This window comes from Mauremys mutica, chromosome 9 (assembly GCF_020497125.1).
Source record: "Mauremys mutica isolate MM-2020 ecotype Southern chromosome 9, ASM2049712v1, whole genome shotgun sequence".
Classification (NCBI taxonomy): Eukaryota; Metazoa; Chordata; order Testudines; family Geoemydidae; genus Mauremys; species Mauremys mutica.
This window is the reverse complement of record NC_059080.1, coordinates 97518962-97536928: the sequence shown is the minus strand read 5'-3', so window position 1 is coordinate 97536928 and position 17967 is coordinate 97518962. Positions and strand designations below refer to the sequence as shown.

General features: G+C 60.3%; 1 protein-coding gene across 1 annotated transcript; it reads left to right on the top strand.

The window, feature by feature from the left end:
- The first annotated feature begins 646 nt into the window (after positions 1-646).
- Positions 647-16596, top strand: PSMD2 (proteasome 26S subunit ubiquitin receptor, non-ATPase 2). The gene is made up of 21 exons (XM_045031020.1): positions 647-778; positions 3186-3242; positions 4244-4408; positions 4815-4936; positions 6670-6894; positions 7230-7388; positions 8631-8775; positions 9108-9168; positions 9560-9706; positions 10591-10697; positions 11240-11367; positions 11444-11531; positions 12028-12190; positions 13070-13171; positions 13248-13393; positions 13850-13933; positions 14439-14607; positions 15139-15233; positions 15456-15582; positions 15901-16019; positions 16312-16596. The coding sequence occupies exons 1-21, from the start codon at positions 647-649 to the stop codon at positions 16492-16494; spliced, it is 2724 nt and encodes a 907-aa protein (XP_044886955.1). The 3' UTR covers positions 16495-16596.
- The last annotated feature ends 1371 nt before the right edge of the window (positions 16597-17967 follow it).

The window sequence follows — 17967 nt, the reverse complement described above, 5'->3', positions numbered from 1 at the left end:
GTTCATGAGCCTTCCGAAGACACCCAACATGACAAACTTTGCGTTGGATACCACACAATCATTGTACAAGGATGAACATGGGGTGCTGCATGTTCCCCCAAGGTACAGAACGTCACACTGTTGCAGTGGGTTGGGCAGGAGGATGGACAGATGGATGGGTGGAGCTGGTGCAGTGAGTTGGGTGCTCCTGCCCCAGAGCTCTTGGTACTTTTCCAACAATTCCCAGGTGGGCCAACAGGGTAAGAGCCCCAGGGGGGCAGAACGGCCAGCAGCCCCCACCCGCCGATGCCCTCAGCCAAGGGAAAGGCAGGACCGGGCCCCCAGCCCATGCCCGCTCCAGGGCCTGGCAGGAGGACTCGCTGCCCTGGGGCCGGGGCCGATCCAGGAGCCCGCTGCCGGCAGGACCGCACGTGCCGCCAGCGCCACGTGCGACGAGTCAGTCCCGGGTCCCCCTTCGCCACGACACCGTCAAGCTCCGCCTTCCCCACTGGCCCCGCCCCCTGCAATAGCCCCGCCCCCTGCCATTATCCCCGCCCTTCGGCACCACTGGGTCACGTGGTATGGCTTGTCTCCCCGCGATTGGCCCCTTTCGGCCCCGCCCCGCGAGCGACCCCGGCGCCGGCGCAGTTCAGCGCGGAGCGGCGCGATGGAGGACGGCGGCGGCGGGGGCCAGAGCCGGCCGCAGGCGGGGACCTCGGCGGGGGGCGGCGACGAGAAGTCGGGGGGGCCGTGGACCAAGGACCGGAAGGACCCGCCGGCGGACAAGGAGCAGGAGCTGGTGAGAGCGGGACGCGGCTGCGCGCGGGCCGGGGCGCGGAGCTGAGTCACGCCGGGCCCGGCCGGCGCCGTATCGCCCCTCCCCGCGATACCGCCTCCCCCCCCGGCACCGATACCCCCCCGCCGATACCGCCTCCCCCTCCCCGGCACCGATACCCCCCCCCGCCGATACCGCTTCCCCCTCCCCGGCACCGATACCCCCCCCCCCGCCGAGACCGCCTCCCCCCCCCGGCACCGAGACCCCCCCCGCCGATACCGCCTCCCCCCCCGCCGATACCGCCTCCCCCCCGCGATACCCCCCCGCCGATACCGCCTCCCCCCCCGGCATCGATACCCCCCCGCCGATACCGCCGCCCCCTCCCCGCGATACCCCCCCCGCCGATACCGCCTCCCCCCCCCCGGCACCGATACCCCCCCGCCGATACCGCCTCCCCCCCCCGGCATCGATACCCCCCCGCCGATACCGCCTCCCCCCCGCGATACCCCCCCCGCCGATACCTACTCCCCCCCGGCACCGATACCCCCCCGCCGATACCGCCTCCCCCCGGCACCGATACCCCCCCCGCCGATACCGCCTCTCCCCCGGCGATACCTCCCCGGCGATACCGCCTCCCCCGGCACCGATACCCCCCCCGCCGATACCGCCTCCCCCCCGCGATACCTCCCCGGCGATACCGCCTCCCCCGGCATCGATACCCCCCCGCCGATACCGCCTCCCCCCCGGCGCCGATACCCCCCCGCATCGATACGCCCCTGTCCAGCGATACCGCCTCCCCCCGGCACCGATACCCCCCCCGGCGATACCGCCTCCCCCCCCGCATCGATACGCCCCTGTCTCGCGATACCACCTCCCCCTGCCGATACCCCTTCCTCCCCGGGGATACCCACCTCCCCCCTGGCGATACACAGCTGCCCGCGATACTGCCTCCACCCCCCTGGTGATACTTGTCCCCGCCAATACCCCCCTCCCCCTCGGCGATACGTCCCTGCCCCGCGATACCCCACCCCCAGCCATGCCTATCTGTGGATAGGGGGAGACAGGGCTCTAGACGCAGAGCTGGTTATTTATAACTAGGGCCCTATCAAATTCATGGTCCATTTTGGTCAATTTCACTGTCATAGGATTTTAAAAATAGTAAATGTTGTGATTTCAGCTATTTAAATGTGAAATGTCACAGAGCTGTTATTGTAGGGGTCCTGACCTAAAAAGGAGTTGGGGGGGGGGTTTGCAAGGTTATTGTAGGGAAGGTTGTCCTACTGCTACCCTGACTTCTGCGCTGCTGACTGAGGCCCAGCTCTGAAGGCAGCAGTGCAGGAGTGGGTCTGGCAATCCCATGCCAGGCCATCCTTACTTCTGCGCTGCTGCTGCTGGCAGCGGCTCTGCCTTCAGAGCTGGGCACCTGGAGAGCGGCGGCTGCTGGCCGGGAGCCCAGCTCTGAAGGCAGAGCCGCTGCCAGCAGCAGCAGCGCAGAAGTAAGCATGGCCTGGCATGGGATTGTCATCCTTACTTCTGAACTGCTGCCTGCGAGCTGAGCCTCAGTCAGTGGCTGCCACTCTCTGGCCACCCAGCTCCGAAGGCAGCGATGCAGAAGTAATGGTGGCACGGCACGGTATGGTATTGCTACTCTTACTTGTGTGGTGCTGCTTCTGGGGGAGGGGGGTGCTGCCTTCAGAGCTGGGTGCCCGGCCAACAGCTGCTGCTCTCTGACCTCCCAGCTCTGAAGGCAGCGCAGAAGTAAGGGTGGCGGCAATAACTCCCCCCCATAACCTTATGACCCCCCTGCAACTCCCTTTTGGGTCAGGACCCCTAATTTGTCTCCCTCGTGAAATCTGAGTAGCATAGGGTAAAAGCACACAAAAGATCAGATTTCACGGGGGGAGACCAGATTTCATGGTCCATGACGCATTTTTCATGACCATGAATTTGGTAGGGGCCTGTTTCTAAGGTTCCCTGAAGGCCACTGGCTGCTGCTCTGAACTGGTGAAAGCCTGGTCCCTGCCCACAAGGAGCACAGAGGAAGAGGAGGAATGAGGAAGGGTGAGAGCTGCAGTGCTAGGCTCCCTTTGTGCGCAGCTGAGCAGTCGTATCGGTTGTAGTGGGCTAAATAATAGTTAGGCCAGGCAGGAACTCTCTAAGCCTGTGCCCGGGAGCAGAGTGCTGGCTCCTGTGATGGCTGGGGGTGCCTGCGAGCCAGGCGTCTTGCTGCAGTCAGAAGCACAAACTGGGGGTGCAAATCAGGTAAAGGCGTGTGCTCCTGCGCTCATTGGTTCTGCCAGCTGAGGAGCCTCTTGGATGCAGCGTGTGCGTCGGTCCCTCCCCCGGGCTGCCACTGGCGGCTGGTATTTTGTGGGGCTGGGGGAAGCTTTCCTCTAGGGCTGATGCCCATTTCTCTGCTCCTTTGTTGCAGTCTGAGGAAGACAAACAGCTGCAGGATGAATTGGAGATGCTTGTGGAGCGCTTGGGGGTAAGTTCCCTGTTCCCCCCCATGGGCCTGTCCCCTTCTCCCCTCAAGTCACGCTCTGTCACGCAGCGCCCCCTGCCTTTGGGTCCATTCTGGAGGGGCAGTATCAGCATCCCCTCAGTATTGGAGCTCCCCCTCAGCAAAGTCTCTTGGAATGGGGGGAGTGGGTGCTCGATGTGCAGCTGTCTGTGGGAGCACAGTCTTCCCCTCCCACTCTCTGATGGCCTGGGAGCAGCATAAGCCAGTGGCTGGTCTCTGGGTTTTATCCCCTGGGATTGGAAACGACACATCCCATGCTTCTCAGCTTGCTGCTTATCTAAGAGGTTTTTCTCCCCTGCGTACAACATTCACTCAGTAGTGACTTCACCTCCACTGCAAACTGCTGGCCTGTTACAGTCCCCGGCCCTCCCAGACCCCAGGAGCAGCACACGTTTAGTGCAAGACAGCTGCATCTTTTATTAAATGTCTCCTTTCTGGTAGTTATTGGAGACCCAGGCTTTCCCTTCGCACCATTATAGCAACTGAGTTTGGCCAAGGTGCCCCTGCTGGAGGGAGAAGAGGGTTCACTGTCAAATCCCTGACTGTAGAACTAGCTTTCTGTGCCATAGTTTGCCAGCCTTAGGTGTATAGGCAAAGCTCGCAGATTTCCCCAGATCTTTGTGTGGGATTAGAAGGTGCAGAGACTTTCAAGATGCTCTGTGGGGCTGGTCTTTGTTGCCGTTCATTACAGTGTTTGATGCGTTGTTTGACCCGATATGATACCAGTCTGTCCACCAAGCATGTGGCCAAAGAGCCCCCCCCCCGGTGATTCACATCTGGCTGAATCTTGCAGCAAGGTGCCAAAGTTGGTAGAAGCCGGAGTCCTGTATGTTTCCAAATGAGCTGGCTGGGCAGGTGTCTGACTGCTCAGCACTGTGGCCGGCTGCCTATGCTTGGAAGGAACAGGCAATTTGGGATGCTGCAGGCAGCTGCCACTTCCTGACAGCTGCAGTTGATCCTTGCAGGAGAAGGACACGTCTCTGTATCGCCCCGCCCTGGAGGAGTTGCGTAGGCAGATCCGTTCTTCCACAACCTCCATGACTTCTGTTCCGAAGCCCCTGAAGTTCTTACGGCCTCACTATGGCAAGCTGAAGGAGATCTATGAGAACATGGCTCCTGGGGAGAACAAGGTGAGTGGTTCCCAGCTGCTGGGTGTGGGGCTGGAATCACTGGGCAGGTGGGGATGGCAGTGCAGCAACCTGGTTGTGTGTAGAGTACAAGCTGACTCTCGCTATCTGTGTGAAAATGGAGGAAAGATCTTGAAATAGGTGCTGTGTAGTCTGATGCTGCCACTGAAACGAGCACTGGACAGTAACAAGGTGATCAGGGGCTCAAGCTCTGTGCATGGTGGGTGGATCGAACCATTCATATGCTGTGCTAGGTGTAACGATTTGCAGTGATTCGGCAGCATATGTGCAGCTTGTCACGCTGCTAAAGTGTTTTGAATCAAACTGCCTGCTGAGTGCCACAGTGTCTATATGCTACTTAGCTCTCTGTGTGGCAGGGGAGTGACTGTCTCAGCACTTTCTCCCACAGCGTTTTGCAGCTGACATAATTTCCGTTCTGGCAATGACCATGAGTGGGGAGCGAGAGTGTCTGAAATACCGGCTAGTGGGGTCGCAGGAGGAGCTGGCATCATGGGGACATGAATATGTCAGGTGAGAAATGGGGCCAGGAATAGGATTCATAGAAGTCATATAGAAAAAACTGTACTTGGTTCCATATAGTCCACCCCTGGATCCCTATTGTATATGTAATGCGTGATCCGGTCCTGATTAAGTGTCCCCCATGATGGGGCTCGTCCCCCATTTCCCTTGGGAAACTGTTCCACAGGATGGTTGGTCTGAGTCCAGGGTGATGAGCAAGGTGGATAGATTTCTCTGACAAGAAGACCTCGATAGCCGGCCGTGCCCATTCTTATTTCATTCCTTCTAGCTGCAGCCCTGTGAATAATATCCCTCCTTTCTGCTTACACCCAGATACGCCCACACTGGGATCATTGCTTTCCCAGGTGCCTTGCCAAGCTAGGTAGATCCATCACTTTTAATGATCTCACATAACCTCCAGCCCCTGAACTGTTTCTATGGCTTTTCTCTGTACTCCCGCCAATCTGTCAGTATCAGTGTGGTAGTCTGAGGCACAGTGCCCCAGACAGTCTCCCCGCACCTGTGTAGAATGGGGCTGCCCCCTTCCAGCTCCAGGACTTGGAGGGTCCCAGAGCTGAGTGCAAGTTTCCGGTGAAGTCTCCTTGCAGCTGTAGAAAGAGGGCCTGTGCCCTTGTGGCCTATGAATAAGCATTTCAAAATCAGGCTTTTTTTAAGATGAATAAAATATCTTATTCTTTGTCCACGTCTCCAGTCTCTCTTGGTCTTTTTGTATAGTTTCTCTGTCCTCATGGTATTTGCCGCTCCTTTCGATTGAGTATCTGTTTACAGATTTAATTAATGTACTTTTTACTCCCTTCTCTTTAATAAAGAAGGCTGGACCTAACGCTGACCCTGTGTGTGTCTCCTTGCACTCCCCCGTACCCCCTCCCCCAAATATTAGTATATCATCCTTTCAGCCAGTTTTTAAGAATGTCTGGATCTGCAGATCAGATTCCCAAACAGGGGCAGGGTGAAATTGACCTGATTCTTGTCAGTTTGGTGATGGGGGATGGAAACAGCTGCGAAACAAAGCTTGTAAATTTCACTCTTTTCTTGGTAAAGCTCTGAGCAGCAGCTGAGACCCTAAAGCCGCCCCTCAGGTAGACGCTCAGTTTGGCCAGGTCCCTCCCTGAACAAGTCGAGTGGTTCCTTTGAGCCCTGCCTTAGGATGCTTATTATGTGCACTGGCCTGTGTGTATTGAAGTTCCCCAAGTTGAATGAAAATCTCTGGACCAGGCTGGAGGCTAATGAACCAGAATTAGCGTGTGGAACCTGTTTCCTCACATCCCAGAGAAGATGGAAAATCTGCCCAGTTGGATGCCTGCCCCAAAGAGCGTCTGTTTCTGTTTCTGTTGGTGTTAAAAAACTCAGTGGGATTGTGTGGGTGCTGCCCCCGGAGGCTCAGGGCTGGATGTTCAGACATGGGTGTTTGTGAGAGGGTTGCTGGACTTCACTGATGTGTCTGATCTGATTGGGAACCATCTCCTTGGAGGACTGTGAACTATCCAGCAACAATATCCCTCCTTTCTCCTACCGCCTCCAGCGTAACTCAGCCATGATTATCCTCCCCCCCCCCCCCCCCCCAGGATTTAGCCCCTTGTGGGCTGTTACCCTGTTCAGACGAGGGCGTGCAGCTTTTGTTATGCACTGCAGGGATCGCAGCCCTGTAGGAGAAGTGGTGCTGTAGCCGTCTAGCCAGGTTGTTGCTTTGTGTTACGATGGTCTCTTTCCCTTTGCACCCACAGACACCTGGCGGGCGAGGTTGCGAAGGAATGGCAGGAGGTTGATGAGGCTGACAAGGCCCAGAGGGAGACGCTGCTGACCCTGGTGAAGGAGATTGTGCCCTACAACATGGCCCACAATGCGGAGCACGAAGCCTGTGACCTGCTGATGGAGATTGAGCAGATGGACATGCTAGAGAAGTATATTGATGACAACGCCTACTCCAAGGTCTGCCTGTACTTGACCAGGTGAGGGAGCCAGGCTGCTCTGGGATGGGGATTGGCCCTTTGCAGCTGGAGCTCTGCCTGGCCTACTGAAAGCTGGAAACCACCCCTGTGTGGTGCAGAAGTCCCTGGGTAGATGGCCGCGTGCCGTGATTGCTGGAACACTTTCCGCTCTAGGTAACTGGGAGTGTTTGATACAGCTACGTAAGGGCAGCTGTCAGAGCGAACTGCTGAGGGGCTGGCTGGAGCATGCAGGGCTCTGTGCACTGGCCCAGATCTCCCCTCTGAGCAGTAAGACTTGTCTGTTCCGGGTCTCGGTAGCAGCTGGACTTACCTTCTTCTGTGTCTCCTTCCCGAAGCTGTGTGAGCTACGTCCCTGAACCCGAGAACTCAGCCCTCCTCCGCTGTGCCCTGGGAATCTTCCGCAAGTTCAGCCGTTACCCGGAAGCCCTGCGCCTGGCCCTCATGCTGAACGACATGGAGCTGGTGGAGGACATCTTCACCTCCTGCAAAGACGTGTAGGTGGAGAGCGGCTTTTCAGAGCCGGGGCCCTGCTCAGGAAGGGAGCTGCAGTAGACCAGCCTCTGCCTTGTCGTCATGGGGTACAGATCCTACCGCCTCCAGGTCCCCTCTCCTAGCCCAGGCCGGGAGCGACTGGGCGTTAGCGCCATCTGAGGGGACTTGAGTGCTGTGGAATGAGTCTGGGGTCTCGGTTCACCTTGTAGCATGACAGGTGGCTTCATCATTAAAACCACCATCACAGTTGGCACTAACTGGTCCCTTGCTGGCAACCTCAGCAGAGAGGCCAAGGCCCAAACGGACCAGGGGCGCTGGCCCCCTGCTGTTTGCCCAAGAGGGCCCCTCTGTTGGCAGTGCAGTGGTGGCAGGGTTGCCAAATCGTTCAGGGCATTGACCTCTAAGGCTGCTGATCTGGTGAAACCCCCTTGTCCTGCCCCTGTTGGTGTTGGACTGAAACTTGAGCCTTCTCGCTCCCCTCTGACTGCTGAGGATGGGGCATGAAATGAGTGCCACTAGCGTAACCTACACTAGAACAGCGAGACTCATGAGCCCCCTCTAGTGGTTGCGCCACATACGAAAAGAATCTACTACAGCTGCTGAGTAAGGGAGTTTCTCCTGTAGCTCAAGCAGGAGAGACTTACGCTCTTTGTCTTGACGTTCCCATGCTCCAGCTCCGTTGACAGGCCTGGTGGGTTGGCTGTACCATCGTTCCGGGTGTGGAGAGTGGATGGTGGGACGCCCCAGCAGTGCTGCCCTCCTCTCTCTGGTACTCTGCCCTGGCCCCGTTTGCTGCCTCTGCTGGGCTGGTTCTGAAGGGCCAAGCTTCAGCGGCTTTTCTGGGATGGGGCGGCAGCAGCTGCTCTCTAGGCTGGTCCCTGCGTGCCCCTGGAATGGGAATCTCCTTCCAGGCCGGCGTGGCAGCCACGGCTCTGCCACGCGGGCGAGTGGGCAGGAGTTCAGACACGAAGCTGACTGGAAAGTTCCCTTTGACCTGGAGATCAAGGTCCTGCCACAGTGCAGGGTCGCAGCTTGGCCCAGCCCCTGATGCCATCACGTCTCCATCTGGCTTGTGACCTGGGAGCTGCTCTCGGGAATTCGGGGGGATGGGAGCCATGGGCAGCCTGACTGGCTGGGTCTGTTTGAGAGGAGAAAGGAGCTGTACTGAGAGTACCCCAGCAGGTCTGTGCCACGGGGAGGGGAGCCCAGGCCCTCACTCCCCCCTCTCTCCCTCGCCGGCACAGGGTCATCCAGAAGCAGATGGCCTTCATGCTGGGCCGCCACGGCGTCTTCCTGGAGCTAAACGAGGACGTGGAGGAGTACGAGGACCTCACCGAGATCATGTCCAACGTCCAGCTCAACAGCAACTTCCTGGCCTTGGCCAGAGAGGTGAGGTGCCTGACCCGGCCTCTCAGCAAGCTGGCGTGGGGCGGGGAGAAGGCTCATGGCTGCACCCAAGGTCCCCAACTGCTGGGGGCTGGCACAGAGGCCAGGCCGCCCTCAAGCTGGGGTTCCTGGGGGGAACAGACACATCCAGAGCCACCCCCAATACATGCTTGGTCACCTCAGGAAGAGCCCCTGTGTACTGAGTCTGTGCACGGCAAGGAGCAGGCTGCAGGGGACACGGTTGCTGCTGCGTTCGCACCCTCCCTTCAGAGGGGCTGTGAGAGTGGCTGCTTTGGCTGGGGAGGTGACTTCCTCCTCTCTCCTCCTCTTTGCAGCTGGACATAATGGAGCCCAAAGTGCCAGATGATATTTATAAAACACACCTGGAAAATAACCGTAAGCGAAAGCTGCATCTCCTCCTTCACTTCCTCCTGCATGGGGGTGGGATGTCACTGAGCGCAGGCGTAGCCAAGTGGGCCGCCTCGTCCCAGAGCATGCGGGCATCTGCCTGGTGTGTGTCGGGACAGGTCCATCCGCAGTTGCAGCCCCGGAGTCGCACTATGTGGCACCCCCCTGTGTTGCGCTGAATTGGCTTGGACTCCTTGGCCGTTCCCGGGGGCTTAGCAGGGTGAGGAGGGTTAAAAGAACCTCTGGGATCGGGCACTCAAATGTTCGGGGCCCTACCGAGGAGGGCCGGGCACGGGGAGGCGCTGCCGAGCTCTGTGGGCCTGGCAAAGGCGCTTTGTGACGCTCTGCCCGGCTCGCGCCGGGGTTTCTGCTCCCTCAGGGTTCGGCGGCAGTGGCTCCCAGGTGGACTCTGCGCGGATGAACTTGGCCTCGTCCTTTGTGAACGGTTTTGTGAACGCAGCCTTCGGGCAGGACAAGCTGCTGACGGATGATGGCAATAAGTGGCTGTATAAAAACAAGGATCACGGTGAGCGGGACAGGACAGGGCGGCTGGACTCTCACGGAAGGTGGGACTGAGCTCTGCAGGTTTCCCAAGTGGCAGCTTGTATCTGGCAGCATCCGGCAGCTTTTCCAAGGGATGCTCCTTATGTCCCCTGAGCCCCATGCCTGGAATTTCTGAGCCAGCCTCTAAGCCCTCACTTCTGTGGGTTAAATAACCAATCCTGCTGGCTCATGCCTGCAACTCCCAGGACCACCTGATCCTAACGGGGAAAGCGCCCCGTAGGGGTCACGCCGGCTGACAGCCACGTGTGAACTTGAATGTGGAACGGTGGAGCTGGGGCGGCCGCTGTAACTCATGAGGACTACATATCCCAGCATGCAGCATTCCAGTTGGCCCTGATTTGCCAGGCTGCACTGCATGCTGGGGCCTGGAGTCTTCGCAGGCCACCTCTCTGGGTTATAGATGAAGGCAGCTTGTTTTACAGGCCTGCCTGCCTGCCTCCCCCGTACATCTCTTCCCAGCCCCTGCGTGGAGGCCTCAGATGCCGCCTTTACGTGGAGTCAAAGCCAGAGTGCTCCAGCAGCGTGTGACAGAGGAATTGACCCTTGTGGAGTATCCAGACTGACTGTCTGGGAGAAGGGAGATGCCAGCGAATGTGCTGCAGAGCTCTGTGCTCCTCTGTCCCTGCTCCCTGGTTGGGCCCCCAAAGGCAGCAGAGGGAAACCAAGGCTACAGAAAGGGCTGAATGCCCCAGGGGAAGTGTTCTGAGGCGCTCCCCCATGCCCAGGATGGTTAGGAATACGGGGTGTGCAAGGGAAAGGAGCCACCGGGGAACCCCAGCTCCCGTCTGGGGGCGTAGGCCCGGTCGTGATTCCAATCTGACATGGGGGCTTCTCCTTGTGCTGCAGGTATGCTGAGCGCTGCAGCCTCGCTGGGGATGATCCTGCTGTGGGACGTGGATGGGGGGCTCACGCAGATCGACAAGTACCTGTACTCCTCCGAGGACTACATTAAGGTGGGTGGTGCTGCTCTGGGCTCGGGCTAAGGTGCAGCCCCACTGGCCATGGAGCCATGGCTCACATGCTGGCATGCCTGGTGGCATAGCTGCAGGGCCAGTCCTGCCAGGGACATAAGTACCAACCTCAGTCCGCCCAGCTGAATGCTTCACCCCGTCTGAGAACTGCCGCATTGTTCTCCTCTCTGGGTCCTGACTGGTGATTGGCACCACGTGCTCCCTGGCTGAAGCTTGGCTCATTGAGATTCACTAGGGGGCCCATGATGCCCCGTTAATGCAGAGGCATGACCTTTGGAGACTACAAGTCCCAGCAGGCAATGCACGTGGGCTGGTCCCAATGGAGCATTGCATGATGGGGCTTGTAGTTCCCACAGGCTGCACCTCTGCAACCAATGCAACCTGCCTGCTTTCATGTGAGTTGGGTGTAGCCCTGTGGGTAGACCTTGGGCGCCCCCTGTTGCGTGTGGTGCAATAACTGCATGTGCCAGCTGTCCCCAAGGCAGCCCCATGATGGTCTGGCTGATGGTGCCTTTATCCTGCAGTCGGGAGCCCTGCTGGCTTGTGGCATTGTGAACTCAGGGGTGAGGAATGAGTGCGACCCTGCCCTCGCTCTGCTGTCCGACTACGTCCTCCACAACAGCAACACCATGAGGATCGGCGCCATCTTTGGGTAAGGGCCTGCCCAGCCCCCGCTCCCGCCACAGGGTGGCTCCTGTGGCTAACGCCCCTTTGGGATTCTGTTGCAGGCTGGGACTGGCCTACGCTGGATCCAACCGGGAAGATGTTTTGACTCTGCTGCTGCCCGTGATGGGAGACTCTAAGTCCAGCATGGAGGTGAGGGCTCAGGCCAGGCCAGCGCGCTGATCTCAGGGGTGGGAGAGGGTCCACAGTGGGAGGCGGGACTATTGACATTGGCTCCAACCCGAGCTCTGGCCCCGCCTCTCAGCTGCTCCCCAGCATGGTTGGAGGGTAGCGGTGATAAAGGGCAGGTGGGGGCAGTGGGCCCCTGAGCTGCAGCTCTTCAGGATACCCTGTGAAATGGGACCCAACAGCGTCCCCAGAGTCTCCCCCCACAGTCTGTGGGAGCCAACAGGAGCAGCACGGTCTCCAGAGACCTCTGGGTCTGAACGTGAGTCCTCAGACCCTCTGCTGCCCAAGCTTTGAGGTTGCTTCACATGCTCAGCTCCAATTGCTTCAGCTGTTCCTGCCCCCTGTCCCTGCAATCCAGAGGCTGCTCCCAGTGCGAGCCCCTCTGAGCTGTCCCCCAAAGGCTCGGGTGCAGGCAGGGCTGTTACTCAGTGAGCTCAGCTCTCCCTCCTTCCCGCCCCAGGTGGCCGGCGTGACGGCACTGGCCTGTGGCATGATAGCAGTGGGCTCGTGCAACGGGGACGTCACCTCCACCATCCTCCAGACCATCATGGAGAAGTCGGAGACTGAGCTGAAGGACACCTACGCCAGGTGGCTGCCGCTCGGCCTGGGCCTTAACCACCTGGGTAAGGATGGGCTTGGGGCTCAGTAGATCTGCGCATGGTGGCAGGGGTGGAGTGGGCTTTGGTGGAGCCGGGCGTGACTTGGGGGCTTTGGCAAGGAGGGCGTGGCCTTTCCCACCTCACCAGGCCCCCGTCACTGTCTGAGCCCATTCTTGGGGCTCAGAGTGCTGATGGGCAGGGCCCCTGGCTGAGCTGAGGGGTAGCGCCGTAGATCAGGGACTCAACCTTTTGCCCACAGGGTGGTTCATTAAAACCTCGCTCTGTGGCCCATTCTATCCCATAATCTGGGCGGGCGTTAGGCCGATTCCCATGAATCGGGCCCCGTGCCTAAGAGGGCCCCACCGTATCCGGAAGAGGGGCCCCGCAAGGTAAGGCCCCAGAAGACAACTGCTGCTGAGGAAGGACCTTCCGCTGAAGTGCCGCCGGAAACAGCGGCAACTGATTGAGCTGCCGCTGAATTGCCACCGCTATCTTCAGCGGCAGCTCTTTCGAATCGGGCCCCGCACGTCCTAAAGCCGGCCCTGCCCATAATCCTTTGCAGCTGCCAGGGCCTGGCATTGGGTTCTGAGAGGCAGCAGTGGGATGGGGGCTATGGGTGGTGGGGCTGGTGTGCCAGTTAGAGCTGGGTGCTGGGGATGTGTGTGGAAGTCCCATTTGTTGCAGGATCTGGAATGTTCTGAGCAGGTCCAGCCATGCCCCAGGCGCGCACTGCGCCCCCTGGTGGAGAAACACCAGTGCTGCTCAGGACCCTGCTGGCTAGGGACGCTCATTGAGGAGCTTGGGACTTGCTGGTTCGAGCCCCCCAGCTGGAGCCTGGTGTGTGTCAGCAGGGGGCCTGGGGCCGTGCTGCTCTAACGGGCTGCCCTGTGCTCTCCTCGGCAGGGAAGGGGGAGGCCATCGAGGCTATCCTGGCGGCGCTGGAGGTGGTGTCGGAGCCCTTCCGCAGCTTCGCCAACACGTTGGTAGACATCTGCGCCTACGCGGGTGAGTCTCTGGCCAGCTTGGCAGGGGGGTGGGCTGGGCCAGTGCCCAGAGTCACCATAGTCCCTCCTTCCCCCAGGCTCGGGGAACGTGCTGAAGGTGCAGCAGCTGCTCCACATCTGCAGCGAGCACTTCGACACCAAGGAGAAGGAGGAGGACAAGGAGAAGAAGGACAAGAAGGAAAAGGACAAGAAGGAGAGCTCAGCTGACATGGGCGCCCACCAGGTGGGACGGGCGGGAGGGAGCAGACAATCCCCATTGCTTGGACCCTTTCCTGGTGGGGAGACCACTGGGGATCTCTCGTGGCCCTAGTGGATTTGCGGGAGGGGGACGGGCCTGCAGCAGAACTACCCATTGTGTGAACCTGCCAGTGCTGGCGATGGGCAAGGGCAGCTCCCTGGGCCGGAGATGAGAGCTTGCCAGAGGGGCCGAGTGGGCTGGGCAGGGTGGGTCTCTGCACAGCTCAGCCGGGGTAGCACGGACGCCTGCTCCCCAAAGGGAGCTGTACTAGAAGGGCTGCACTGGCCCAACGTGGAGCCATTCGTACTGGGAGGGAACCATCTCCCTGACTGCTGGGGGAGAGGGAATACTGCCCTGCTCTGGGTTGGGCCCATGTAGCCTGGAGAGCCTGTGGTGGACGGGTGACGGAGCTCGGCCAGTTCTCCACCTCCTCTCCTGCAGGGCGTGGCAGTGCTGGGGATCGCGCTCATCGCCATGGGGGAGGAGATCGGCGCCGAGATGGCTCTGCGCACGTTCGGCCACCTGGTGAGTGACGCTGCGGGACAGGGTGCTCTGCCTCGGGGGTGGTGGAGCAGAGCGCTCCATGGCAGAGCGAGGGACGTGCCCGGAGCTGAGCCGAACGCCAGCGAAGGGCTCGGTGTGATGGAGCTGGATCCAGGCTGGGAAGTGGGGACACAAACGAGAGCAGGCACAGGAGAGTGTGGGGAGTGCCAAGCTGGGGTGCTGCCCTCAAACCGACTGCGTAACCCTCCGCCCCACTCCCAGCAGGCTGGGGCCATGTCCGCTCTGGGTGAGACCATTGCTTCTCCTCTGGTCCCCTGGATCCGGTCCTGATGCTGCCGCAGCAGAGGGCCCTGGTGGGATTTTTGTTTGCTGCAGCCCTGGGGCAGTTCCAGAAATTCTGTTAGTGGCTGCAAGTCCCTGACTCGTGAGTGGATTCAGGGACGAGGAGAATGGCCTGGGCCAGGTGGCCTGGGAGTGATAGTCCCTCGGTTTGGCGGCTAATGTCTCCCTCCTCCTTCCTGTGCAGCTGAGGTATGGGGAGCCCACCCTGCGCCGAGCCGTGCCCCTCGCCCTGGCGCTCATCTCCGTCTCCAACCCGCGCCTCAACATCCTCGACACCCTCAGCAAGTTCTCCCACGATGCTGACCCCGAGGTCTCCTACAACTCCATCTTTGCCATGGGCATGGTGGGCAGCGGTAAGGGCTGTGTGGGCCCGGGGGCGCCGAGCGGGAGGTGGGTCGGTGATGGAGTTTGCTTCTTGGGACACCCCCCATCACCCAGGATGCGTTCAGGGGCTTCCTTGTCCGGGCGCAGCAGCTGGTAGCTCGGCTCGGGGTCGGGGCTGAGTAGCTTTGGTGCCCTCCTCCAGCGGCTGCGTGAAACTGGCTGCCTTCGCCTGGCCACCTGTTGCTGGCGGGCGGGAGCCTTACCGTTAACTGAGCCGCTGGTCAAATACTGCCAGCCTCTGATGGGTGCCAGGTGAGGGTGGGAAGGGCCCATGGGCAAAGGGGAGCTGGGCCTGCTGGAAGCAGCAGGGCCCCGGCAGGATCTCTGGGGGCGGGAGGTGGCTAATGGGTCCTTGTGCCCCTTATGCCAGCAAGGGGGGGCTGCATGTGGCCCAGCACCCTGGCTGGGAGGGAAGTGGAGGGGGTTGAATGCTTGTTCCCAGGCTAGGATTTGTGCCTGTTCCCGGGGCTTTCTGCTCACCCCGTTTCTCCTGTTTGCAGGCACCAACAACGCCCGGCTGGCTGCGATGCTGAGGCAGCTGGCCCAGTACCACGCCAAAGACCCAAACAACCTCTTCATGGTGCGGCTGGCCCAGGTGACTACCGGAGCTGCCGGCCCTGATCCCCTGGTGTGGGTGGGGGGTCTGGTGCTCTGAGCGCGTCCCAGCTGCGTCCTGCCCCAGAAGTCAGCTGGACTGATCAGCTGGTGGGGGACAGCACCTGCTCAGTGAGTGGTGGGCCTGGGGCATCACTGTCAGGTCTTATGCCATCCTGGCCAGGAGCCCGCTGTGCTCACGTGCTCTTTGCTTGCTGCGCAGGGTCTGACCCACCTTGGGAAGGGGACACTCACCCTGTGTCCCTACCACAGCGACCGCCAGCTGATGAGCCAGGTGGCTGTCGCGGGCCTGCTGACCGTCCTAGTGTCCTTCCTGGACGTGCGCAACAGTGAGTACCTGTGTGTCTGATCCTCCTGGAGAGGAGGGAGCCGGCAGCCGGCCCCAAAGGGAGGTGGGGCAGATGGCTGCTCCCAGCCCCAGGGAATCCCCTGCTGTGTTGGTGGCTGGCAGGCTCTCCTAGCGGGTGGGCTGCCTTGCCTTTCGCCCACGGAGGCGGGTGGGTGGGGCCATGCCTGCGATCCTGGTACTGAGGCTGCTGCGGCCTCTTGAGATGCCTTGCCACGGCAGATGGCAGCAGCCAGGCGACCAAGACCTCGCTTTGGGCTGAGCCTTGGGGGCCCCCAACGTGTCTTCTCTCTCTCCCTAGTCATCCTGGGCAAATCCCACTACGTTCTGTACGGGCTGGTGGCTGCCATGCAGCCGCGCATGCTGGTGACCTTTGACGAGGAGCTGCGGCCTCTGCCGGTGTCGGTCAGGGTGGGGCAGGTAAGGAGGCGTGGTCCCTCGGGGATCTGGCTGGAGGGGGACGTGGTACGTGAGCTTATTGAGCAGAGCAAGTGGGGCCGTTCTGAGGTCCCTGGGCCGGATGGGGACATGGGCCTGTTTCCTCCCAGGAGCTGCTGGGTCAGTGCAGAGGCCATGACGGCTCATGCCAGCGATAAAGTCTCGCCAGCGCCTGTCCTGGCACCTGGGTCCCAGAGTTCGGCAGCTGGCGGGTGAGACGTGGTGTCTGGGCTGCCTCTGTGCCCTCGGCTCTAACCTCTCGCCTCCCGTCTAGGCTGTAGACGTGGTGGGCCAGGCGGGCAAACCGAAGACCATCACTGGCTTCCAGACGCACACGACGCCGGTGCTGCTGGCACACGGCGAGCGGGCAGAGCTGGCCACAGAGGAACATCTGCCAGTCACCCCCATCCTGGAGGGTTTCGTCATCCTGCGCAAGAACCCCAACTACGATGTCTGAGCTGACACAGGGGCGGGGGATCGGGGGAGACAGCACTGGGCAGTGCCTGATGGGGGCAGGCGCTGGGCATCACACTGGGGGAGAGGGGCCAAGCCCCCCACTTGGTGGTTTTGTTACTGAAAGAGCTGATTTAAAAAATAAACTTGAGAGAGAGACTGGTGCTGCTCATTGTTTTCTCTGGGAACAGCGTGTGCAGGCGGGGGGCTGGTCCCCTCTGTCCTGCACTACAGACGGCTGAGTAATGGCTGGTGCCTTGCTAGGGACCTGTAGTATCTCTAGCTCTGTCCCGTGTGAGGGGCCATGAGCAGCGGATGTGATGGCTCAAGGCCCAGTGGTCCCCTCCCCCCCCTTTCCCAGCTAGACAAACTCAAAGGGGGGTGAGAGGGGGATTAACCACAGGACCAGCTCACTGAGGGGTGGGTGGATTCTCCATTGCCTGGAGCCTTTGCAGGGAGACCTGGTACCTTTCTGCCTTGCTCTGGTGCAGGGGTGTCAGACTCGGACGGAGGAGAGTGCCAGGGCCCCTTGGTAGTTCTAGGCCATGATCAGGACTCTGGACTCCCCCCCCCCACAGTCGCTTTGAGCTGCGGTGGGTAGGTGAGAGCAGGGCGCTGACACTGGGGAGGGGTTTCCCCGTTTGTCCTCTTTCTGGTTATGCACGTCCCAGGCACAGCTGGTCGCAGGGGGGGGCTATGACCCTCCTGGCTTTCTCCCCCACCACTTGCTGGTCCGGCAGGAATGGCCCCATGGAGCTGGTGCTGCCTGGCAGGGGTGGGGGTGGGCAGCTCTGGACAGGGCCGGTTCGCCCTTTTTCCTCCACCTTCCCTTTGGAGCACCCGGCGGGGCTGTGCTCTCGGCTGATCCCAGCCCGAGGCACCCGGGAAAACATCTCAGTCTAAAGGTGGCCTGAGATGAGGGGTTGGGCCAGGGCTCAAGGTGGCCGAAACGGGGGCTGGCCTGCCACTGGCCGGAGCCCTGGGGCAGAGGGAGGTGCAATGGGGGTGGGTGTCTGGGAAAGTCTTTCCCCCGGCTGGGCTCACAGTGCTTCCCCCACACAGGAACAGTGAGTGGAGATGCAGGGACTCCCTGGTCGGCTTCCCTCAGCTGCACTGGAAGTCGAGGCTCTTCAAACTGCCTCCACTCGCCCATTTCCAGTGGTGCAGCCACGCTCCTCCTGCCAACCGGCCCATGCCTGGGACCTTCCGAAAGCTGGGGAGGGACAGGCGCTCAGCTCCTTTGATAAATTAAAAGTAATGCACACGGGAAACCATAATCCCAACTATACATATAAAGTGATGGGGTCTAAATTAGCTGTTACCACTCAAGGAAGATCTTGGAGTGATTATGGATAGTTCTCAGAAAACATCCACGCAATGTGCAGCGGCAGGCAAAAAAGGGAACAGAATGTTGGTAATCATTAAGAAAGGGATAGATAAGACAGAAAATATCATCTTGCCTCTATATAAATCCATG